The following is a 26,540-nucleotide window of genomic DNA, read 5'->3' on the forward strand; positions in this document are numbered from 1 at the left end:
ACGCTTCATGCAGCACTCTGTATTATACGATCTAGTAAAAGACCCTTGGATTCATGCACATCTGTCCTTGTTACCCCAACTAGCAACGGTACCCGCCCTATGGGCGGGGCTTCAATTGGGAAGCCGAAATGAAAAGGCACGTCCTTGTTCACCAGATCTGTATTCCTCGGACTGCCTCCGAGACTGATGTGCAGCTGTGTCACGTACTTGTTCCTGCCTCCAATAGTCCTCGTCTAGGCGAGCCTTCTTTCTTGCAACAGCTTCCTTGGACGTTTTCGTTAATGAGGCTTTCCGTTTGGGAGGCATTTTACCGGTTTATCTGAAACGGTACCCGCCCAGAAACACGTACCAGAGAAAACAAATCGTTTTGGCAATGGCCTCTCCAATATTGTACCCGTTTGTGACGTTTATCACATTGTCTCCAGTACCCGTTTGTGACGATGTTTTCATTGTGACGAAAATATTCGAATTATTATTCGAATATTCGAATTCGAATTTATTTATTCGTATTTATTCAAATTGCACGAATATGTGAATTGTGATTGTGTTTCATTGTGATGTTTGTGCGGCGACGGGCGGTGTGTACAAAGGGCAGGGACTTAATCAACACGAGCTGATGACTCGCGCTTACTGGGAATTCCTCGTTCGTGGGACACTGTCTGTGTCTCAAGCCCCAGTCCCCATCACGGACGGGGCTCAGCGGTTTACCCGAGCCTGACGGCGAAGGGCAAGATACACGCTGGCCCATCCAGTGTAGCGTGCATGCTGCCCTGGACATCGAAGGGCATTGAACGTTCATTAAACATTAAACGTTCATTAAAGGATTACGAAACGAAAAACATTACGAAATTACGTTCACAGTCACGTCAAACACTACCGTGAACACATACATCGTCACAATGAGAACTTCGTCACAATGAACGTTATGCGAACGCGAATGTTATGCGGGAGTCCAAACCTGAGAATGCTGGAGACCAAAGTTGAAATTGGGAAAACTAAATAGCCTATTTTACTCCCAGGGGTCCCAGGATTACACACCCAAAATATATTTGCGATCGGTTCAGCAGTTTTTACTGTACCTTCAAACAGACAGACGGACATTTGGTGAATTATAGTAAGATAATGAGGAAGGTGTAGAACACCAACAACCACAACTGTAAACTATGGGTGAAGATCAAATGAAAATACCGGTGGGCTGGGGAAAGTTTGGGATGGAGGTGAAAGGGAAGGTTTGTCCATCCGTCACCATTTCACCAAGACCTCCAAGACCTGAGCCGCAGATGATCGCGATTTCCACTCGTCCTCCTCTCTGTTCCAGCCAATTGGTCGCCGCCACACATGCGTCAAACACACTGAAACAGACATGACATCCGTGTGTACCTTGGCAGGTGTTCCACGTAATCACATACAATGCCTGCGTCATGCACGACGAGGTCCTTCATATACATGAATGGGTCTGGGTGGACCATGGTCATGCTGGGTGTATCTGTCCTGAGATAAATCAAGCGGCTTGATTGGCTGAATTTATAAGCCATTGATTCGAAGATGGTCTTCCCACCAAAAACCCAACAGCTTCTTTAAGATGGAGCTACCAATGATGGAGTGAGATGGCAACCTTATACAACATTACGCTTTTTAAAGGTGGCAATGATCAATTTGACGAATCAGAATTAAATTTATCTCTAATAATAAAAATAATAATTAATAAAAGGATGTGTGTATCTGTGTGTCTGTGTCTGCATGTGTGTGCTTGAGTGCGGTGTGTGTGTGTGTGTGTGTGTGTGTGTGTGTGTGTGTGTGTGTGTGTGTGTGTGTGTGTGTGTGTGTGTGTGTGTGTGTGTGTGTGTGTGTGTGTGTGTGTGTGTGTGTGCTTGAGCACGGTGCATGTCTGTGTGTGCTTGAGCACGGTGCATGTCTGTGTGTGCTTGAGCACGGTGCGTCTGTCTCCTCCATAACTCCAAAACCATTTGTTTGTGAAGTAAATGTCAGCTCTTTCACGAGCCTCGATTCAGTATACAAAAAAAACCAAAAAAAAAAAACCATGAAACCTATCAACCCCAAACTTTGCATGCATGCTTATCGACCTCCAGGGGAGGACATGAATGAAAACTGGGTGTGTTAAAACACCCTTTTTTGAAAATGATTAATGGGGTGCTCATCACACAAAACTCAAAAAAGCCTTGCCAAAATGGTCTGCCATCTTGGTCAGCACACTGTCACATCGCTGAGTTATTCAGCCGCCATTTTGGTTCGGCCTATTGAAATATGATTGGCTTGGAAACATTAGCTACTCTCACAGACTAATTAAATCATATAGTAAAGCCTCAAATATCGCGGGTTTCGACCAATGATGGGAAACCTATTGTGTTCCGATTTCATTATCGTGGTATTTCATTTCGGCCAATCCCGATGTTTGAGTTGAGATGTCATTGTTTGCGTCCGTGTGTATGATTACCTCCCATTATTAGCTTTTTCTTGTTTCTCGCACACCGTTAATTGTAATAATCAGACCAGCATATGGAACAAAGGTTAGTTTAATAATGAATCGTCTTCGATCAGGAAATGACATGCAGAGACCTCGTAATACTAGATCTACTAGATCTACAAGATCTATTAGACAATTAATAAAGGTGCCCAAATGTAAAACGATTGTCAAAATTTGTTGTGCCAAAAGGCAGAGAAAGGTTATGAGAATTGTTTGATAGGTTGTCAAGTGGTCAAAGAGTCGGCATCTGTCGACCGCCATTACAGGTCGGCATCTGTCGACCGCCATTACAGGATCAATTCGTGCAAGTGTTTCCGCCAGAAAAGCGCAAAAGTCTCATTCCATTTATCTGATACTCCAATTGAAAGGATGGAAAAAGCGCTTAATGTTTGGATCAGGACCAACCACAGAAAAAGTGCCTTTGAGTCGGCCAGTGATACGGGAGAAATCATTCCCAGGAGAAGCCATTGCACAGTTTTACCCCTTTGAGTGAGCCAGTGATACGGGAGAAACCATTGCGCAGTTTTACCCCTTTGAGTGGGCCAGTGATACGGGAGAAACCATTGCGCAGTTTTACCCCTTTGAGTGGGCCAGTGATACGGGAGAAATCATTCCCGGGAGAAACCATTGCGCAGTTTTACCCCTTTGAGTGGGCCAGTGATACGGGAGAAATCATTCCCGGGAGAAACCATTGCGCAGTTTTACCCCTTTGAGTGAGCCAGTGATACGGGAGAAACCATTGCGCAGTTTTACCCCTTTGAGTGGGCCAGTGATACGGGAGAAACCATTGCGCAGTTTTACCCCTTTGAGTGGGCCAGTGATACGGGAGAAATCATTCCCGGGAGAAACCATTGCGCAGTTTTACCTCTTTGAGTGGGCCAGTGATACGGGAGAAATCATTGCAGATTTCCCAACGTTTCTACGAGGCAGCCGGGGCTGAAGGCTTGAGTTCAACCATGGCAGACCATGATGCTGTGCAAAACTACCCACCGCAGCTCATCAAACTAATCTAGGCAAAGGGATTTACGTCAGAGCAGATTTTTAACGCTGCAGAGAGGTTGATTTTTCTGGAAGAGGATACCATTTCATACTTTCCTTTCCAAGGAGGAAAAATGTGCTCCAGCGATCAAGGTGGCGAACTATCGTGTTGCCCTTCTTCTAAGCGACAGTGCAGCAGGCAGCTTTGTCGTGCTCCCGATGATCCATCAGCCATCATCATCATCCCAAGCTAAGTCTTGTGGTTTCTATTTACGGCAGAGTACGAGTACTTAATATGTTTACCCTTACCCACCTCACTGTTTTGTAAAACATCACCTCTGGAATAAATTTAAAAGGTAAAACTCTTTCTTGTGTGTTTCTTTATTTATTTGCATGTTTATTTCAGTGTTGACATGCTTTATATATTTTTAATTGTTTATTTCAATGGTGGTATGTTTATTTCTGGCTGTCGCCGACTTTCCTCTATTTTCTCGAAGTCCATGAACCTAACACACCTTTTTGCATAGCCCCATGGTATCCACTATTGCGGTTTTGACTATCACAGCACTTTCCAGGAACGTAACCCCCACAATATATGAGGGTTTACTCTCAGTTCCTGCGCATCATTAAAAGTCATTATATTTGTGAACTCTGGTTTTAATGCCCTTACAAGTCATTATATTTACTCTCATGTCATTAAAGGTCATTCGATTTGGGAATTTTGGAGGAAGTGCACACAGAATATGTGCGCAAAGCCACTAGTCTTCGACTGACCCTGTAGCACAACATGAGTCCACGATACAAGATCGGAATATCTCCGTTGTACTGCATAGGTCTACTGAGATATATATATATATATATATATATATATATATAGTTATGTCTGGTGGGTAGTGATATGTAGAGCAGATAGAGCTGAGTAGGTAATATGCTTCGCGGTGAGGAAAACTACCTGTAATAAGTTCATGTGTAGGCGTTTTGTCGGTAAGGAGTATACTTGTGAACCTACCAGGAGGTTTGTGTGTTAAGTAGTGTAGGGATTAAAGAGTAGCGCCCCTGTGTGTCCTCACCTGGTTAGCCAAACCTTTGTCCCTTTTGGCACTGCACACCACATATACATTCCGACGAGTCCTTAGTGCAACACTAAATAACGCCCCCTCCCCCCTGCCATGACTTAGGAAGAAACCAGGCCAGGACACCGCCGCATGGCCGCCACCATTTACACCTCCGACAGGTCTATCCACCTCGAATAGCACGCGCTATGACACCAAGAGCAGGGAGTGGGAGTGACGCAGTGGACGTGCACCTGGGCGAGCCGGCGGGTCAGTGGGGGAGACTGATTGGTTGGCAGCGCGCCAAGGCCGACGTCACAAAGAAGGTGATATTAGCGAGCGCCGAACGCCATTGAGGAGAGTTGAGTTCGCAGAGACGAGGACTTTGGTTCGAGTGAGTGAGTTGCACAGCACGAGTTGGGTTTTGAGAAGCGAGTTGGAAGGACGAGAGTGAGTGAGTTGGCCAAGTGAGATTCCTGGCCCTGGCAGTCTCTAGCGGCGCTCGGTTTTCTTCGTCTGCCTAGCTCGAGTGGAGTTCGCTGCTTCTGACACGTTCCTTTGTTTCGCTTGGACGTCCTTTTGCTTGGCTGGTAGCGTGCAGTCGCACCTGCGTTCTCTTTGTTCCTGTCTTTTTGTGCTTCATGTGGAGATCGACCTCGTGTGGAGCCGCTGGCCTGCGTTGGACGCGCGGTGCTTGTTTTCGTGGTGCTGGGGGCGGTGCTCGGTGCTTTGGATATTGGAGCGAGGGACCTCGTGGTGTGCGATCGGCGCTATGGAGCGAGGTCGTATGGGTACATCGGGGCCGAATGGAGCCGTGTTGGACGGCAGCCAAGAACAGGACGACAAAGACCAGATAAGCCCGAGCTCCGCGGTTACACTTTACATGACGAGACAATTATTTTCTTTCGTATTCATATTCCCTCATCTTGTATTTGATATCTGTGTGTGTGGGATCCCAAATTAGGACTTAGGTTTATCGTCACATTTTCCTGTCCTTGCTTTTATTTGAATAAACCCTTGTATTATTTATATATATATATATATTCCTGAACGCAGTTTCCGGGTGATTGATTTGATAGGTAAGGCTGCAGGGCTCTCGCCGCTCCCCTCCATCCCGCGCGCTTCGTGTCCCTTTTTGGTTCTGGAATCCGCCATTGAGTTTTCGCCTCGGGGGTTAAGGGCTTCGCGATCGGCATCCCTGACCGCCTGATATTAATCCAATACGGTCGCGCGACATTTGGTAGTCAGTAGTGGAATTGAACCCTAAAATAAATTGGTGTCAGAGTGTGGAGAATTGGGAAACAAAATTTTTTGTAGTCGAGGCGGAGAAATTTGTATAGTCGATTGGACATACGGAGCGCGACATCGCGTCTTCGACAAATTTAAATTTTGTTTTTGGAATTAAAATAAATACGCGTGCGGGAAACGACCTTCCTCAAAGCGGATGTCGGAGGTCAGTGAAATGGAGGTGCGTAGCGAGGCTTCTGTCAGTTTAGGGAGTGAGTCGGAGATAGGGGAATTAGAGGTGAGTCTTGGAACCTCCCCCGTCCCGAGCACCAACTTATCCCGCTCCCCGGTGCAGCCCCGATAACCGAACAGATGGAGCGATTGCTTTGGGCGATGAGGGCTCAGAATGAGCAAATGAGTGAGCGACTGAATAACAAATTGGATGCCCATTATCAGCGAATGGGAAATATAATTGATGAATGTTCGAGTAGATTGAGGGAAGGACGAACGAATGGTGCCGACGGGGCACAGGTGAAGCCGAAGGTGGCAGAATGCGAATCGGAACGGGCGGAAGGCAAATTGGGAATTGCACCGGGAATGGCAATGGAAGTAAATGGGGCGTCTCCACAGGTAAATGTGGAATGCGCACAGGTAAACGTGGAGTGCTCACAGGTGAGCGTGGAGTGCCAGGAGGTGAAGGGAGAATTAAAAGGTAATGGGGAATGTTTCCCACCTGCCGGCCTGGTTGTTTGCCGGGACCGGGTGGATGCCACAACACCCCAACCGGGGGATGGAATGGGATCCTTGCTGTACCAGGGCGGTGGTTCAGAGCAAGAGGGAATAACAATAGGGGGGGTCCGTGTAATGGAGCCGGACCGTGTATTTATTGATAAAAAAGCCTGTCGGAGCCAGAAATGATTTGTGGTATTGATGATGATGAACTTGATGTGACACAGCGGCTGGGGACCTGGGACCGTCCCATAGAGGTAGGGTTTGACCAGGCCCAAAGGAGTTTGGGGGATGAGGTGAGTTGGTCCGAGGAGGTGGTTGAGGTGACCAAGGGGACCCTCACCGTGCATACCGATTGGGTAACAGAGGCTCCGAAATTGCAGAACCAGTTGGGGGAGTGTGTTGACTCCGGGCTGTATTTGGACCTTGGGGAGTCGGGAGATAGAGCCTCTGGAGATTTGGTCCCCGTAGGGAATTTGGACCAGCTGCAGGGAGGGGCAGAACAACCTGTGATAGAGGTTGATACCTGCAGCTGCGGTGATTGGACACCTGGGGCAAAAATTGGTAAAATAAAATCTAAATTAAAATGGGAATTTGATGTGGAGCAGCCTTGGTTGGAGTTGGTCCCCGGGCTGCGGGATTTGGACATGGGGAGGTCAATGGTGATGGCCTCGGGCAAAAGTTGCCCCTTTCAAAATTTGGTGATGCTAGCCAGCTGGTGGGCTGTGCTGGCGAGATTTGGACGTGGGGTCCAGCCATGGGTGGCATGGTACGACCTGGGCCCTACGGGGTGTGGGGGGGGGGGGGGGGGGTCTGGTGGAGTGTTGCGTCTCTTGTCCGTCGGGGCGCCGTCCGGGCATGTGGCTCGGGCCGGCAGGGTCACCGGACCCTGGTGGGGGTTAAGACCTCCAGGGGGTCCAAGGTGGTTTCTCAAGCCTGGGATGGCAGATATTGAGAACCACTAGGGGGAGGTGTTGTGGGTCGCGCTTTGGTGGTGGCACTGTGGACGGCCAACTTGGGCCTGATGTGGTGACCACCCAGGCATGCGGCCTGACACCCTCTCCGTGAGACTCTGGGACAGCCAGCATGTGGTGACCTGACATGCTGTGTTGGTCTATGGACGCGGGTCGAACCGAATGGACAGGGAAGGAGATAGCCTGCCGGACAACCATTGGGGCATCTGTGGAACGTGATGGTGTGAGGGTGACCTTCCACAGATGCTCCATTATGATTTATGGACTCTCGGGTTGGGAAGAGAGCCATGGGGTTGATGGATCGGGAGATGTGTGACGAGCCGAGCATATGGGCCATGCTCGGCTGGCATGTGTATGGCAAAGCATCTTTCTTTGGTTGAGATTAGTGAAATGTGGAAAATGTTTGGCATGGGTAATCTGTGGGTTAGATGCAAATTTAAGGGTGAATTTGGGGAAGATAAATGGTGGACACTGTACAGTGACGCCATTATTGATCCAGGTGTGTTAGACCAAAGTGTTGGAGGCTGTGATAAAATTGACAGGGTAGCAGGACACAGCTTTCAACTGGTTGCGGGGGCGACTGCGCCAATATTTGGGACGCGGGGTTATGGGGATGTAGTTGTGTAGCTTGAGGGTCAACATGGTGCTGTGCGTGTCCGAGGTGTGTGGACCATGTCTTCTGGGTGGGTCTCCTGGTGGAGCATGGCTGTCGACTGGACCTTGGTGTGGTCATGTGTGGGTGAGCACTGGGGGGCTGCAGTTCTGTGGTCGGACTGGGGGATGATGTGGAGGTGCAGGGGACGTGGCTGTAGGGATGCCGCGCAATGCGACTGTGCCCCCCAGGGCCGAAGTTGTGCGTGTGGTCGTGTGTTTTTGGCAGCAGGTGCTCACCACATTGGCCAGTTGGGGCTGGTGCAGCCGTGTTCCTCGCAGGGGGGGCCGAAGGATGGATGGTGGGTCGCACCCTTCTGGACACTCATGGGCCATGTTGGCGTTTTGACTGCTCACCTTGTCCCGATGACCCTTGCACGGTAGAGGTGCAGAGATGTCGAGGCCACAGGTAGTTGTGTAGTGATGATCACCGTTGGATGCAGACCCACATACCTGCCAGTGTAGTGGGACAAAAGAGAGATTTGGAAGAATTTGGTAGGCCTAAATGGTAAATTTTGGGATTTTGTGGGTGGATGGCACTTTGGACCTGACCAACCGGTAATTACCTACACTTGAGGTGAGTGTTGGATGTGTACTGTGCCAGGCTTCAGGACCTGCTGTTAAATTGGGGACATGTAATTTGGAGTTGGGAGGCGGGTGAGAGTGATGACATGGTCGGTGAGGGGGATTGGAATGTGTGCCACGGAGTCTTGTGGGTGGCGTTTGTGTTATTGTTGTGGTTATGTGTTTTGATGTGGTCGTGAGAGTGGAAACTGAGGATGAGTGGTGATTATTGGAAATGTGCTTTTGAAAATGTGCATTGGTTAAAATGTGAACTGGGGGATTTCACATGCAGCAGGCCATGGCAAGCCTTGTAACATCTTTTACACCATCTTTGGAATTGTGCTGAGTTGTGTTGAGAATTGAATGGCAGCGGGGGAGGAAGTGTGTTTTGGGGTCTTGTGGGTGGGGAAGGTGTGTGTGTCCGCAGGTACGGATCAAGCTCTGAGGAGCGATGCCTGTGGCCCTCCTCTCCGGCAATTACCCCTGGCAGCCAGTGGTATCTGGAAATTGGAGCTCACCGGTGGAGGGTCTGGTTGGGCGCCGTGGGGCGAGGGAGTCCTCCGGTGGTCCGTGTAGCTGCGCGGAAGCAGGAGGCCACGGAGGAGCCTGGTGTATGTGGAGACCCCCACCGGCGAGGTAACGGTGAAAAGGGGCTGATGGGCTGTCACGGGGCCAAGAGGTGAGGGGGGGGGGGGGGAAATGAACTTGTAAGTCGGCTGACTTGTTTTTGGGACTGCGGGTACCACAGCCTGAAGCTCCCCCACCATCTTTTTGTGTGGTACCTCCCCGCTGCCTAGTTGAGGAATGCACACACACGAATGACATCAATGCCATGGTCCTGCAGGGGGGGGGGGGGTGAAATAAGTGCTTTGAAACGATTTTTGTGTAGTGGTGAGTTTCGGAATGAGAATGAATGGATAAGGGGTTTGTGTTGCATGAATGTGGGCGAAATCCACCGAGCCATGTCACTCACCTGTAACACGTGGACAGGGCCCGTGGAAATTTAGGGGCGCTTTGGGGATGGCCCCGCAGGTAAGGTTGTGTCTTGTGGGATCCACTGGGGGATGCGGTCTGTAGACCGGGGTATGTACAAATGTTATAGAGTTTTGGAAGTTTTGAATTTTTGAATAAGGCTAAGGTTTGTGGTTAAGGTAGATTATTGTGTGTTGTTTGTTCCTCCCACCACAGGAGCGATGGAATGAAGACCATTGTAAATACATGATTGCATGATTGTTAAGGGGTTTAGCTTATTAAGGAAGTGTCGGTGAGTAGTCCGACTCACTTCCCACAGCCCTCCTGATTTATTTCATAGGTTAATTAAGTGTGTGACAGTAAGCGTTAAGACTGGGATGGTAGCGCCTGCAGTGAACCTTGCAGGAGCTACGGTTCCAGGGGGGTGGGGGGGCTGTGTTTTGTCTGGTGGGTAGTGATATGTCTCTGATCATCAATTTGGTTTCAGACCTGGTCACTCTCCTCTGGACATGCTGCTTCTGCTTTCTCAACAATGGATGGAGGTCCTCAATGCCAAACAGGAAATTAGAGCTGTCTCCCTTGACATATCACATGCCTTCGATACGGTCTGACACCCCGCTCTGCTCACCAAACTCTCCTCCTTTGGTATCCATGGAAATCTCCACGCATGGCTGGCGGACTTCCTCTCTAGTCGTAGTCAACGTGTGGCCCTGAATGGGTTTCTCTCATCTCCTCTTCCTGTTCAGGCTGGAGTTCCCCAAGGTAGTGTTCTAGGCCCTGTGCTTTTTCTGGTCTTCATCAATGATCTCTCTGACTCTCTTGAAAATCCTCTCTATCTCTTTGCTGATGACTCTACTCTCTGTCGCTCCATTCCTCATCCCTCAGATCGGCAGTCTGCAGCCTCCTCACTCTCTGCAGAGCTGGACAAAATCGCAGACTGGGCAAACAAGTAGAACATGTCTTTAAATCCTGACAAATCTCACACTCTCACTTTGTCTCTCCGAAAAGATCGTCTGGAAAACCCTCCCATCTACTTTCTCAACAATCCTCTTGAAGAAGTTCAAGCTTTTGGGTCTCACTATCTGCCATGATCTTTCCTGGGAAAACCACATTTCAAATCTGGCCTCCAAAGCCAGTCGCCGACTGGGCATCCTCCGTCGTGCAAAGTCCTTCCTTGGCACACCTGAGCTCCTCACCACATACAAGGCTTTCATCCGCAGCTCAATGGAATACTGCTCTCCCCTCTGGGCTGGTGCTCCTGCCTCATACCTAGCTCGTCTTCACGCTGTTGAAACCAAAGTGTTCAGAATCATTGGAATCTCCCGTGATGAAGCTAACTCCAAGGGCCTCTCACTCACTCACCGCAGGCAGGTTGGTGGTCTTTCCGTCTTCTACCGACTCCTCTCTGGCCTTGCCCCCCCAGCTCTCTCTGGGCTCTGTCCCGCAAATATTCCTACAGGTCGCACAAGATCTGCCTGCAACCCTCTTATGGTCAAACTGCCAAAATCAAGACTCTCTGCTCACCTTCACTCCTTCATTCCTCTTTTCTCCCGCCTCTGGAACCAACTCCCTCACTCTCTTCAATCCCACTCCACCCTCCAGGTCTTTAAAACAGCTGTTCACCACCATCTCTTATCTTCCCCCATCCAAAACCTTGATCTTTTCTACCCCCGCTAATTTCACCCCAATTCCACTTTTTTGAAATACCAACTTCTGTCCTGGAAGTCCTTGGTGTCCTTGTGTTTTATACTTCTCCCTCCCCCCCCCCCCCCCCTTCCCACGCCTCCTCCCCCCAAGCCCTCTCCCTTCCACACATCTCCCTGCTCTCAAATGTTGTGTTTGTGTGCTTCCCCTTCTCTCCCCATCTTGTTTTCCGCTCCCTTTTTATATATTTTGTTTGTCTGGTTGATCTGTTTGTGAAGTAAATGTTAGCTCTTTCACGAGCCTCGATTCAGTATACAAAAAAAAAAAAAAAAAATTCATATATATATATATATATATATCAGCTAGCTCTCTTGCCCTGACTGCCTGATCAGCTCTCTCTCTTGCCCTGACTGCCTGATCAGCTCTCTCTCTCTCTTGCCCTGACTGCCTGATCAGCTCTCTCTCTCTTTCTCTTACTGCCTGATCAGCTCTCTCTCTCTTGCCCTGACTGCCTGATCAGCTCTCTCTCTCTGTTCCTGTAATTCTGTTCCTTAGCCGGAGAGCACAGGGTGATTGCTGGTAAGGGTTCGTCGTTTTTGGGCGTCGCCCAATCGGTGTTTGCTCTTTCATCTTAAACCTCTTTTTCCTTTCGTTTATCTTTCTTTCAGTTTGTTTTGTTGCCTCCCTTTCCCGAAGTTAGGGAAATCGGAGCGGTCTGTTTACTTCCCATCCCCGGAGTTCGGGTAGGGAAGATTATATTATATATTCACTCTCCCCGAGTCGGGGAGGAGTTGTAAGTGCAGCTGTTCCAGCATGGCAGCTGCACTATCTCGATTTACGGCTTTTCAGAGCCTGACCTGTAAGCACGGGTTCTTTTGTGTACCTCCGGAACGTGAGGTTAGTGTCGAGGACGTTGTCCTCGCGACCGGTCGTGTTGTCGGGATCGACAAGGTTGTTGCTGCTTCGCGGATGAACAAGCGGATCGTTATTTTTTTTGTCCGACGCGGATTGTGTCCCACAAATTGTCGAACAGGGTTTGACAATCGATCCAGGTTTATTTGTTGTGGTTTCCCCACTAGATAGCCCAGCAATAAAAGTCGTGATATCCAATTGCCCCCCATTTGTATCCGACGATGTATTAATTAAAGAGTTATCCCGATATGGTACCATCGTGTCTCGAATCTCCATGATTCCCTTCGGGTCACGGAACAACGATTTAAGACACATGGTCTCATTCCGGCGGAAAGTGTTTATGATTTTAAAAGATTCCCAGAAGGATTTAAACCTTATAGTAAAATTAAAGCATCAACAGAATGAATATACAGCTTACGTGTCCATCAACGTTTTTAAAATGTTTTGGTTGCGGACAATTGGGGCATGTTAAGCATGACTGTCCCTGAAAAGAGAATTCTCCACAAGTACAACCTCCCCTCCGAACCGGGAATAAGCAAGCCCCCACCTTCCCACCACCGATCCAAACCCTTCCACCACCGACCCAAGCCTTCCCACCACCGAACCAAGCCTTCCCACCACCGAACCAAGCCTTCCCGCCACCGACCCAAGCCTTCCCACCACCGACCCAAGCCTTCCCACCACCGACCCAAGCCTTCCCGCCACCGACCCAAGTCTTCCTACCACCGACCCAAGCCCTCCCACCACCGACCCAAGCCTTCCCACCACCGACCCAAGCCCTCCCACCACCGACCCAAGCCCTCCCACCACCGACCCAAGCCTTCCCATCACCGACCCAAACGTTCCTATCACTGATCCAAGTCTTTCTACCACCGACCCAAGCCTTCCTACCACCGATCCAAGCATCCCCGCCATACCCCCGTCCCCTCCCCTTGAAACGCCCCCCCCCCCTCTACTGCTGGAACTAATTGCAGCCATCTCTTGTCAACAATAGACCTCACCCCCCAGGCGACATCGTGAAATCACAGCTTGTTTCCTGCTACAACTGATCCTATCTCTCTCTCCGTGGTAGCCGATGGAAATCCTCCCCCGATGATTACGTCCTCCCTCCCCTCCCCTCCCCCCAATCCCCTGCAATCTCCCCCCACTAACCAGGACGAGTTTCAATTAGTCTGCCCAAAAGGAAAAAGACATTTGCAAACAACAGATGAAAACGGTCATCTCTTTAAAAAACCCACAACTGAAAACCGACAGCCCCTCCCCCCCTGCCCCAGATTTGTCCCTCGTCACAGAAAATCGTTTCTCTGTATTGGAGGACATAGATGTGGATGAATTATCGCCCTTGTCTACTGACCTAGAAACTGATATGGTTGAACCGCAAAAATTAGTACCCCCCCCCCCCCCCCTCCCCTGAAGATGGCTCATTTCTCTTCCTCCCCATCCCCTCCCTCTATGGACTATGCCCCATCCGAAAACGTGGAGGGATGTGATGACGGTGAGGAAGTAAATGATGAAAACCAGTATGACACATCATCTGAGCCATCTGATATACAGTCATGTGAAAAAGTAAGTACACCCCATGTAAAGTTTTGACTTTTTCAACATATTTCAACATACAGCTATTTGATGTTCATTTCAACAATATTGATAGATAAAGGTGATATAATATAGCAAATATCATGAAACATTTACATTTTGTAGTCCATTGTATAATTTAAATAAACATAAATGCAAATTTCGCATGTGGAAAAAGTAAGTACACCCTTGGCTCTAATAGGTGGTATTGCTCCCTTTGGCAGAAACAACCTCAAGTAGGCGTTTCTTATAACTGTCCACCAGTCTCTGACATCGACTGGGAGAAATTTTTGCCCACTCCTCCATGCAGAATTCTTTCAGCTGTGTGACGTTTGAGGGGTTTCTTGCATGCACAGCTCGTTTCAAATCCCCCCCACAACATCTCGATGGGATTTAGATCCGGGCTTTGACTTGGCCATTCCAGAACCCTCCATTTCTTTCTTTTCAGCCATTCCTTGTTGGATTTACTGGTATGTTTAGGGTCATTGTCATGTTGCAAGGTCCACCTTCGGTTGAGCTTCAACTTTCCGACAGATGGCCTCACATTATCCCCAAGCACCCTCTGGTACAATGAAGAATTAATAGTGGATTCTATGATGGTGAGCTGCCCAGGCCCTGATGCAGCAAAGCTGCCCCAAACCATAATATTTCTACCACCATGCTTTACAGTTGGTATCCGGTTCTTGTGGCCAAATAGCTCTACCTTTGACTCATCTGTCCAGAGCACATTGTTCCAGAAGTGCTGGTCTTTGCCGAGGTGTTCATTGGCAAACTTTAGTCTTGCCCTGATGTTCTTTCTGGACAGCAAAGGTTTCCTCCTGGCACACCTCCCATGTAGATCAAATTTGTGCAGCCTCTTTCTAATGGTAGACTCGTGCACTTTGACATCAACAGTGGCAAGAGCTACCTGTAGGTCCCGCGATGACATTCTGGGGTTCTTAGAGACTTCTTTCAGCATCTTGTGGTCTGCTCTCGGGCTGAACTTGCTGGGGCAGCCTGGCCTGAACAAGTTGGCAGTTGTTTGGAATCTTCTCCACTTGTACATGATCTTCCAGACAGTCGAATGATTGATTTCAAATTGTTTGGAGATCTTTTTAAATCCCTTCCCAGACTCGTAGGCATCCATAACCTTCTTTCTGAAGGCATCAGAGAGCTTTTTTGATCTGGGCATGGTGATGCCACACACTTCAACAACAAAGAGCAAACCAAACTAAATGTCTGAGGTTTAAATAAGACAGGTTCCTCCAAGATCCTCTCCAACGATGTTCTAATCATTTGCACCTGAGCTGGTGCACCTGATTCTAATTTTAGGTATTTGAAGTCGTGATAAATGTAGGGGTGTACTTACTTTTTCCACATGCTAAATTTGCCTTTATGTTTATTTAAATTATACAATGGACTACAAAATGTAAATGTTTCATTATATTTGTTATATTATATCACCTTTATCTATCAATATTGTTGAAATGAAGATCAAATAGCTGTCTGTTGAAATATGTTGAAAAAGTCAAAACTTTACATGGGGTGTACTTACTTTTTCACGTGACTGTAGATGACTCTGTTAGTGAATGTGGCGGCCTTAAGGAAGAAGGAAACCCTCCAATCCCTCCCTCTGAGATAAAAAGGTTTCTTAAGGGCACACTCCAAAAAAGGAATGTTGTTATCGGAACCTTTTTTCTGGAGCTACCTGATTTTATACATTCCGCTAATTGATGGTAAAACGGCCCCATGCTTTTAATTTTAATTCCTCCCAACGTCACCGGTTAAAGAAGTGTATACAAAAAGCTAAGAATGAACTGCTATCAAAAAATTGAGTGGTTGTCACTCCTCCTTGTGTTTGTAATGAGTTTTTCGATTTGTAGCTTGAATATTAACGAGGATGTAGCTCTGTCCGTAAAGTTCAAGTAAGGGATTTTTTATTACAGAAGAAAGTTGACATTGCCCTTTTACAAGAGACCCATGCCAACGACTGCTGTGTCGCAGAGTGGTGTCGGCTCTTCCCTGGCCTTTCCTTTTTTAGTAACAGTGACTCCCGTAAAGGCGGTATAGCAATAATTATTAGCCCTTCCTTTTCGCCTTCATTGCTTAAATTTAACGAAATACAAAAGGGATCTCTAGCATCCCTAAAATTCCACTACTGTGGAAAATTTTATACGATTTTTAATATCTATGCCCCAAGTACGCCTGTAGCTCGGCGAGATTTTTAAAATAACCTTGGGACACACCTAACTTCCCTCGACAGCCAAAATGCCCTAAAAGACCAAGACAATCATGTTTGTATTGGTGGAGATTTTAATTGCACCCTCCAGCCCCAACGAGACAGGAACAGTGCAGAGCCCCATCCTGCCTCCACAACACCCCTCACCCAATTTTTAAAACAAATGAATTTCACAGATATATGGCGGGCACAGCACCCATCAATGAGGCAATACACATGGTGTCGATACATTCAGAATAATATTGTACTTGCTCGCTTGGACAAGTTTTATGTTAATCCTCCACTTGAACGCCTTGTGCTGTCATCCCAAGTTTGCCCATCAGGATTCTCGGACCACAGCGCAACATTTCTCAACATTTCTGCCCCCTGCCCGAAACACAAGAGTGCTTTTTGGAAATTTAATAATAATTTACTTGATGATAGTACCTTTTGAGGACTTTTTTCCAGAAATTTGGAATATCCTGGTTGCCTCCCAAGGGAATTTCCCAAACCTCAGACAATGGTGGGATAATGCCAAAACGCACATCAGACTGTTCTGCCAACAATATCGTGTGTATGGTGTCCAAGACGAAAAAAAACCCACAACCTTACTTGAAGATGAAATCCTGGAATTACAGGAACAGATCCAGGGAACTGCAAGTGTGAGCTACAAGGAAATGAGGCAGCAAATTCATGGAAAAACGGCCTTACTGAATTCCATATCTGAAAGGCGAGCACAAAATGCTTTATTGCACCTGAAGATGAGGTACATTCACGACTTTGATGCTCCAACCAAATTCTTCTTCAGCCTTAAAAGGGGGGCCTCTTCGTCAGTGATTACACGCTTGCTGCATGATGGGGAACTTCTTTATGAAGATGGCAGAATCAGGGAATGTGCCCGGAAACATTTTAAACAACGGTTTATGCGGCATGACATTAACCAGGAGGCATCTGAACTTATTTCTAACTTTCCAACATTGGCGGAGGATCAGAAGCAGCAGTTGGAGGATCCTCTTAGTTTAGCTGAGCTCACCGCTGCCTTGAAGGCCTTGGAACCCGATAAAGCCCCTGGACTGGATGGGCTGACTAGCGAATTTTTCCAGTGTTTTTGGGACGCCATTGGACCTCACCTACTGCAGGTATTGAATGAATGTTTAGAGGACGGACAACTGCCATGGAGTTGCCGGAGAGCAGTCACCACTTTAATTCCTAAGAAAGCGGACACAACTTATAGAGAACTGGCGTCCTATTTCTGTTTTATGTACGGATTATAAAATTTTAGCCAAAGCCTTGTCTAATTGAATGAAACCTTTTATGAATGTACTAATAGGAGAACATCAATCCTTTTGTATCCCTGGACGTACTATTTTTAATAATGTCTTTCTTATCCGTGATACCATTCGGTTTTGTAACAATTTTAACAAGAATGTTGGTCTGTTTTTCATTGACCAAGGAAAAGCCTTTGATTGTATTGACCACATGTACCTTTTTAGAGTTTTGGAGAATTTTGGTTTTGGGCCTATTTTTATCTCGTATGTTAAGCTTTTGTATTGTAATATATCCAGAGTTCTTAAAATTAATCAAGTATTGTGTAGCCCCATTGCTGTGCAACGGGGAGTACGGCAAGGTTGCCCGCTATCTGGACTTTTATACTCTCTTGCCATCAAACCTCTTTTGCTCCAATTACGTACGCACATTTCTGGCTTCACTGGATCAATTCTTACCACACCGCTAAAAGTCTCTGCTTATGCAGATGATGTTTGTATTTATATAAAAAATAATGCTGATGTCACTGCGGTGGCTCAGGCATTAGAGACATATTGTCAGGCTTGTTCAGGCCAGGTGAACTGGAAGAAGAGTGAAGCCCTTTGGATAGGACCTGGATATTGCGCACCAATTGTCCTGCCAGGAGGAGTGAACTGGCAGAAAAATGGCATCAAATACCTCGGTATTTTCCGAGGAGACAACACCTTTGAGCAGCAGAACTGGGTCGGATTACCGGACAAGGTATTGGCAAAACTAGCCCGTTGGAAAGGACTTCTTTCTCAACTTTCTTACCGCGGAAGAACTTGTTATTAACAATCTTGTCGCCTCTATGCTATGGCATAAGATGATATGCCTACAACCGCCCGGGAGCCTTCTTATCACACTCCAAAAGAGCATTGTCGATTTTTTTTGTCCCCCGTTGCACCGCGGAGCGAAAGGGTGACTATGGTTTTCCCCTCCGTCCGTGTGTCCGTCCATCCGTCCGTGCATGCATGCGTAAGCGAAGGACCGCATTCGAATTTGGTGTGTGGGTGCAACCCACGTCAAAATCCAAGATGGCCGCCGCCATGTATGTCTGATGCCATGTATGTCTGAACCTTGTGAGCTGAATATCTTGAAAAATAAGCGAAGTACCAACTTCTAATCTGGTGTGTGGGTGTATCTAGGCATAAGGAAGAACGCTATTGAAAATTGGGCCGCCACGTCAAAGTCCAAGATGGCCGCCGCCATGTATGTCTGAACCTTGTGAGATGAATATCTTGAAAAATAAGCGAAGTACCAACTTCTAATCTGGTGTGTGGGTGTATCTACGCATAAGGGAGAACGCTATTGCAAATTGGGTCGCCACGTCACAATCCAAGATGGCCGCCTTGCGTCTTCCACTTTATCAACTCATCACTTCACCGACGGGGGACCTCCGACGGGGTCCTCAGGCGTAACGCTTGTCTGGAGTGGGAAACACTGGCTCCAACCCGCCGTGGCATACTTATCACTCACTGAAGGTGGCCAAGGTCTCATTGATATCCGCAGCCGGATTATGGTCTTCCGGCTTCATATCGTTCGCCAACTTATATATGGAGATGAAGCCCTACTCTGGAGGCCTCTGGCTAACTGCATATTGCAGCTTACATGCAAGCTGGGCTACTGCCGAGAACTTTTCTTGATGAACCCTCGTCAAATCGATTTATCCTTGCTGCCCACCTTTTACCAAGGGGTGATGAACGCCTGGCAAGCCCTGTCCTTTTCCCGTGAAATGGCAACATACAACATGGAAATGTTGTTTTGAATGAACCCCTATGCTACAACCCCTTCCTGGAAAACAGTTTAAATAATAGGGGACTCGTTCAACGTTTTGTTGATGCCAAGCTGCTGCGAGTAAAATACCTCATGACAGAGTCTGGGAGCTGTGGTTGCGTGCTGCTGCTGTGGCACAAAAAACGGGAATAAAATCTGTCAGGATCATCTCTCGGTTCCTTCAAGGGATATCCACAACGTATCGTAGTACCTGCGAGGAACTTGGACCTTCCCCCGAGGAAACAACAGGTGACTTCCCTAAACTCCTGGTCTTCAGCCCGCCACTTAATCTGTCCCCTGGCCTGAACAGCCCTGATGATACTGCATTATCCCTTCCTTCCTTTCCAAAGAAAACTTTGTACAACGCGTACGTTAAAATTTTATGTGCAAAAACATTTTCTGAGCACCCGAGGCTTCGATGGTGGGATTTTTTTACCCCCAATGCCCCCCAACTGTCCCAATTGGCGAAGTTTTTATCTCTTGCCTACTCCAAAGTATGTTGGAGATATTCAATGGAAGCTTGTACACTGGATTTTACCTTATAATGTTTTACTGAACCGGTTTTCTACTGCTAATTCTAATCTGTGCCCTTTCTGTGCATCCGTTGAAACTTTACCGCATATATACCTTGAATGTGAACGATTGCAACCTCTTTTTACCTTTCTCCAGGAACGCTTTGTGAAACTCGGTTCTCTCTTCAATTACAATGTTTTTATTTATGGTGTTTTAGGACCGTCTTCCCTTAGGAATGTGGTTTTAATGAACTTTCTAATTGGTCAGGCCAAGTTTGCAATTTCCAAGTCCAGGAAGAAAAAAATGGGAAACGTTTCTGGTTCTTCATATGATGTACTGCTCACCTTTAAGGCTCTTGTAAGTGCAAGATTAAAGCTAGAGTACGGTTTTTTTTAAATAAACAAGAATTTAATTGTTTTTCAAGAAAAGTGGGTTTTTAATGATGTCATATGCAAAGTTGATGATGATGATTTGTTAATCATTTCTCCTTGAGACCATTTTAATTATTGTGTTTCTTTCTTTGTGACTGTACATAACTGATCCTTTTCACTTTTGTAATAAAAGGAAGAAACAGTCAGTCTCTCTCTCTCTCTCTCTCGCCCCCTGCAGGCCGTTTGTGTTGGGCATGGCGTAATGGCGGCTGTGAGCAACTGCTCTGTGTTGTCGTGAGTTATTTGTGAGATTTCCTCCTCTCCTGCCTTCCCCTACCCCCCCCCCCCCCCTCCCTTCTCCCTCTCCTTTCCATCCTGTGTACTTTGGCATTTTGTTTTCATCCTTTCTACACCTTTGTCTTCGAGAGAGAGAGGTTTGAGAGCGGACCCATTTTGGGTGCGGCCTACCGGCTTCGACGACGCTTTGTAAGCCTTTTTGTGCTTATAATGCACGTTTATTATTTATTCTAGTTCGATTTATTTCGGTTTGGTACCTACTTGTACGGTTCGGACAAGTGGGGGGTGTTAATTCGCTGGGATGGCGAATGCATGCTCTCGGTTAGAGGCGTTCGACAACTTAACAAGGAAGCATGCATTTGTGTGTGTTCCACCCGAAGGAACTTCCACCGAGGACATTGTTTTGTCGGTGGGGAAAATAATCGGTTGTGAGAATGTACGAGCAGCGTCGAGAATGAATCAAAAAGTTGTTGTATTTGTGTCCGATGAAAAATTCGTTCACGATGTTGTTAGTGCGGGATTAACCACAGAGACAGGTCTCTTTGTCTTGGCATCGCCTATGGACACTCTGTCGATGAGGGTCGTCATATCTAACGTACCCCCATTTATAACCTGCAACCAGCTGATGTCCGTTTTGTCCCGATACGGAACAGCTGTGTCGAAAATCACAATGATTCCGCTCCGGTCTCAGGATGAACGTGTTAAACACGTGATGAGCTTCAGACGGCAGGTGTATATGGTGCTTCCGGATCGAGGCGATGACACGGGGTAAAACATCACGTTCAAGGTAAAGGTGAACAACCATGAGTACCAGATGTATGCGTCATCGGCCTCATTAACATGTTTTCATTGCGGAGCTTTTGGCCATGTGAAAAGGTTTTGTCCGAAGGTATCGTGCGTAAGGTGCGGTGAAGCAGGTCATAGTGACGCCGATTGTAAAAGAGATAACACCCCGGTCTCTAACATACGAAACAAGGTAAACCGAAATACCCGAACGGTTCCTACCGCTGCTCCCTTGCACTCGAGGACTAGGGATAATACTCCTGTTCGTGTTAGTGAAAACGACAACACCGCTGATTCGGTAAATAATGAAATAATCCCAGATAACCCACCTGTTGTGGCAGATGCTACGTGCAGTGAGGAGATGGAAGAAAATCCCATTGTGGTGACAAAAAAACGAAGAGCACCTGGTGCTTGTAACTCCAACATTACTTTGAAAAAGGTAGTGTTGGATAAAGAGAGTGTGGGTGCAGACGCCCTGGAACGTCTTTCTCAGGTGTCCACAAGCTGTATTGACACCAGGGATAAGGAACCTGAATTAATTAATTCTGAAACATTATTGGGCAGCACCGAAAACTTGGGAGAAAAAGTAGATGGTGAGACTAAAGATGATGGTGAGCTCATTAGTGAGCCGCCACCTTCACTACCTGCTGAGACAGAGCGGATTGGGAATGTCTCAGCCCCAAGCTCCTCTTTACCAATGCAAGATCTAAATCATGACACTGGTTCGTCAACTGAGCCAGTGAACATCTCCCTACAGGAGGGTGAAGCCGAGATTTCAGCTCCTGCTGAATGTCCCGGGTACCAGAGTGAAGATGACTCTCCCATAGAACATTCCAGCAAATCTTCGGACTTGGCTGGAATCAAAATGGGGACTGTGCAGACTGATATATGTGACCCGGGCGGAGCTGTTTCTGATTTGTCAGAATCGGAGGATGAAGTTGAGATGACTGAGTTGTCTCAATCTTCATCGTATCAGTCATCCATAGCCCCTCAACTTATTTCTTTTCTGAATGACACCTACCGACAGCGAAATGTGATTGTAAAAGATCATTTTCCTGATTTAATTTCATTCATCCAGGCTGCAAAGGACATAATTAGGAGGCCGGATGAATTTCATTTAACAAGGTCGCTGTTTCATCGGCTTAGAAAGGCTGTTCCAAAAGCAGGGAGCGAGATTTCCCAACAACCGCTCACGCCTTTTGATAATCCATGAAAAAAAAATCACCTTTGGAACCTTAAATATGAACGGCGGAGGTGCAAGCCAAAACCGCCAGGTTCAGGTGAAAAGTTTATTTGAGCGCAAGAAAATTGATGTACTCTTACTCCAGGAAACCCATATAATTCAAAATGTGGAGTACGACTGGTGTCGCCTCTTTAAAGGACAATGTTTTTTTAGTAACATGTCTTCTTCTTCTGCTGGTGTAGCCTTTTTACTCAGACCAGGCCTAGTACCTGAGTCATGCCTCTTCCAGGAGGTGATTAAAGGCCGGTTTATTTCATTGGAACTGGTCATTAATAATTTTCGGTTTACACTATTCAACGTTTATGCACCAAGTGAGAGTGTGGAACGAAGAGCTTTCTTTTCATCTTTAATTCGACACATGCAGTCGATAGATCTCAATAATTGTATTTGCATGGGGGTGACTTTAATTGCACCTTTAAACCCAGTATAGACCGAAATACAGCAGAACCTCATCCCGAAGGTAGTACTGATTTGTTAAATTATTTTTCGGCAGTGGGTGTGCTAGATGAATGGAGACTGCATTACCCCAACAAATCTGAGTATACTTGGGGACGATGTGCCAATGGGAGAATGACCTTCGCTAGACTTGACCGTTGGTACATAAACTCACAGTTCAGGAATGCGGTTTTCTCTCCAAATCATTTTCCATCTTTGTTTTCTGATCATCATTTAGTTACCATGGGCCTCTTTTTCCCTCAACCCTTACGCAAAAGTGCATACTGGAAATTTAATACCAGTCTTCTCGAAGATGCTTTGTTTAAAGACGCCTTCCGTGCTTTTTGGGTCATCCAACTTTCAAAAAAGCCCTCTTTCTCTTCTTTAGCATTATGGTGGGATAACACAAAAGCTCAGATTAGTGTTTTGTCAGCAGTTTGTTTCAAATGAAACTGACGTAAAAAAAATATAACAATGGCTTGTTTAGAAGCTGATATTATACCGTTAGATTGTAAACTGGCTAAAGATAATAACAGAAGAGACCACAGGTTATTGGTTGAAAAGAAGGCTCAACTGGGAGAGCTGATTCAGGAGAAAGCAGCAGGCCTGTTAATCAGATTAAGAATAAACAATTTAAAGGTATCAGACACCCTGAGTAAATCTTTCTTCCAAATGGATTTTGTAAATAAGTCACCCAAAACCCTTTTCTCTGTACAAGACTTTAGGGGAAACATGGTTGCCAACCCTGGAGATGTAAGGTTGTGCATTAGAGAGTTTTTTTCAAAAGTTTCTGCAAAACAAAATGTTTGTGAGCAACAACAACAACAACATGCATTTTAAAGGCCATTTTCCCTGCTAGAGCGGGGGTTAGCCTTGCGGTCCCCATGACAATCTTCTCCATTTTGCCCTATTTTCTGCATCTCTCCTTGTTAACCCCCTTGCCCGCATTTCTTCTTCCACCATCTTTAGCCAAGTCTTTTTCGGTCTTCCCCATCCTCTGCTTCCTTCTACATTCATTTCCATCACTCTTCTCAACCAGTCACTTTCATCCTTCCTCAACACATGACCAAACCATCTCAACCTGTTCCTCTTCACAGCATCAATCACAGGCTCTATTCCCATCATCTTTCGCAATTCATCATTTGTCTTCCTCTCTCTCAACGATACTCCACACATCCACCGAACCATTCGCATTTCCACCCTTTCCAACCTTCGTTGCTGCTCTACGTTCATTACCCATGTCTCGCTCCCATAAATCATAACACTTCTCACACATGCAGCATACACCTTTCCCTTCAGCTTCAACGACACTCCCCTCATCATCAGCACGCCATCCAGTTCCCGAAACTTCTTCCATGCACATCTCACTCGAGCAACCGTTGCCGAGTCTGATCCACCTTCTCCATTCAGCATGTCTCCGAGGTAGCAAAATGTTTTCACACCTTCCAGCTTCACGCCGTCTCCAAGATCCAACTCAACATTTCCTCCATCTGCAGCTCCCTCTGTGCACACCATGGAATTTCTAACTTCTCACCTTTCATCCCTAACTGAGCCTCAGGGCCTGGGCCTGGATTCAACAATTACTTTGCCTGAGCTAACGCAGGCCCTAAGTGAAATGGACTCGGGGAAAGCTCCTGGGATTGACGGCCTACCGGCAGAATTTTTCTTGGCTTTTTGGGACCTTTTGGGCCCTGAATTATTGAATGTCCTGGAATCATCCTTGGTGCTTGGAGAACTCCCACTAAGCTTCAGAAGAGCAGTGGTGTCGCTGATTCCAAAGACTGGGGATCTACGACAGATAAAGAATTGGCGGCCGGTGTCGTTATGTATGGACTACAAAATATTGTCAAAAGTGTTGGCCAGTCGGTTGAAGACGGTAATCGGTGATCGAGTCCACCATGATCAGAATTACTGCATCCCAAACAGATCTATTTATGATAATATTTTTTTGATTAGAGATTTAATGGAATGTGATTGCTTGGAAAAAGATTTTGGGATAATATTCCTTGATTTGGAAAGGGCTTTTGATAGTGTGGATCATGTTTTTTTGTATCGTGTGCTAGAAGCATGTGGCTTTGGTGTCAATTTTAGGGCCTACGTGACTTTGTTGTACAACAATATATTTAGTTTATTTAAAATAAATAACGAACTCCGGTACAGGTTCAAAGAGGGGTGAGACAAGGATGCCCGGTTTCTGGGTTATTATTTTCCTTGGTAATGGAATCACTCCTAATTTTATTTAGGAAAAATATTTCAGGAGTGACTGTATCCCCTAGGAGTCCTTCAGTAGTTGTATCGGCTTATGCAGATGTCTGTGTGGTTGTTAAGAAGGAGAGTGATATCCCAGCACTTGTTGAATGTTTAAATCTTTTTTGCCTCGCTTCTTCTTTGAAGTGTAACTGGGACAAGAGTAAGGCCTTGTGGATTCCCTGTCTCAAGAACATTCCACCTGGAAGAGTGCTGGTACCACCTGTGCATCTACCAACAAAGTTAAAATGGGTGGAAGACGGAGTCAAATACCTTGGGGTTTTCCTGGGATCTCCACATTACGTCCTCAAAAATTGGGACGGGATTGTTGAGCATGTCAAAAAAAGACTGGGACTGTGGAAACGAGCTCTGCCCCACCTTTCCTACAAAGGCAGGGTTCTAGTGGTTAATAATTTGGTGGCTTCTTCCCTGTGGCATAGGTTTATCTGCCTTCAGCCGCCAGAGGCACTACTAAAGGCAGTGCAGAGGCTACTCGTGGATTTTTTTTGGAGTGGTCACCATTGGTTACTACCAAATGTCATATGTAGCCCCTTGTCTGAAGGTGGCCAGGGACTGATCGACATAAAAAGTCGTATCATGGCTTTTCGGCTGTGTACCATACAGCAGTTGCTGTACAAGGAACGACTGCCAAGCCGACTTCTGGCCTATCATGTGCTGCGAAAAGCAAGCGGGCTCGGATACGGCCTTGAACTTTTCTTAGTCCAACTCCAACATGTCGACACATCTCATCTACCATCATTCTATCAGAGCCTTCTGAATGCCTGGCAAAGCCTTTCGACTAGTCGCCAGCAAGAAACCTATGCTACAAGCATGTTTGTGGAAGAACCCCTTTTTTACAACCCGCTTTTTCCTGCAATTCCAAGAAGCCGAGACTTTTATCAACACTTTATTACAGCGGGCATAATCAAAGTGTTGGACCTCCGCCATGATTCTGGTTGGGGGTGGAAGTCGGTGCAAGAGATAGCTGATATGACTGGAATATGGTCAAACAGAATAATCGGAAGAGTCCTAAAGGAAATAGTAAAGAAAAGCTTCCAACTTGGACTAAGATGGACCCAGGAAGTTTTGGTGACATCCAATGACTGGCATTTTCCTGGTTTGTTGGTACAGCCTAGTCACGGAGACTTGCCCCCAATTAGTGAGGGACAAAACATTTTTCAGAAATGCAGTAGTAAAGACCTGTATCGGTTATGCACTGCAGTTCTGCTTGGGAACTCACTGTTAAATGGAGTGGCCAGGTGGAAAGGGCTAATGCCGGAAGGACTCCCATCTGAGCCTGCATGGGAATCAATATACAGTAAGCTGGTAAGCAAAAGGACAGGTGATCTCCAGTGGCGAATGATACACTGGATCATTCCGTCTAATAAATTAGTGAGTCATTTCGCGCCCACATCTACGTGTTGCCCGTTCTGTGTTTACACAGAGGATGTGTTCCATGCGTACGTTGATTGTGTAAGGCTTGTGCCTTTATTTCAATGGCTGAACTACATGGCTGGAAAAATGAGAATCACTTTTTCTCTGCGATCATTTATTTTTGGTTTCAATGATATGAAAGAACATGTACATATGTTGTTTTTGTTTTTAGTGGCCACGGCGAAAATGGCAATTTA

The 26,540-nt window shown here is 46.6% G+C and overlaps 1 protein-coding gene across 3 annotated transcripts in view; it reads right to left on the reverse strand.

The window, feature by feature from the left end:
• Positions 1-26,540, reverse strand: part of LOC137412400 (purine nucleoside phosphorylase-like) — a 61,276-nt gene that overhangs the window by 26,538 nt on the left and 8,198 nt on the right. For all 3 annotated transcript variants that reach the window (XM_068097686.2, XM_068097687.2, XM_068097688.2), the window contains exon 2: positions 1,189-1,352. In XM_068097686.2, the coding sequence (XP_067953787.2) occupies positions 1,189-1,352 (164 nt within the window). The remainder of the gene's footprint in view (positions 1-1,188; positions 1,353-26,540) is intronic.

This window comes from Myxine glutinosa, chromosome 5 (genome assembly GCF_964187855.1).
Source record: "Myxine glutinosa chromosome 5, kmMyxGlut1.1, whole genome shotgun sequence".
In the NCBI taxonomy this organism is placed as follows: Eukaryota; Metazoa; Chordata; class Myxini; order Myxiniformes; family Myxinidae; genus Myxine; species Myxine glutinosa.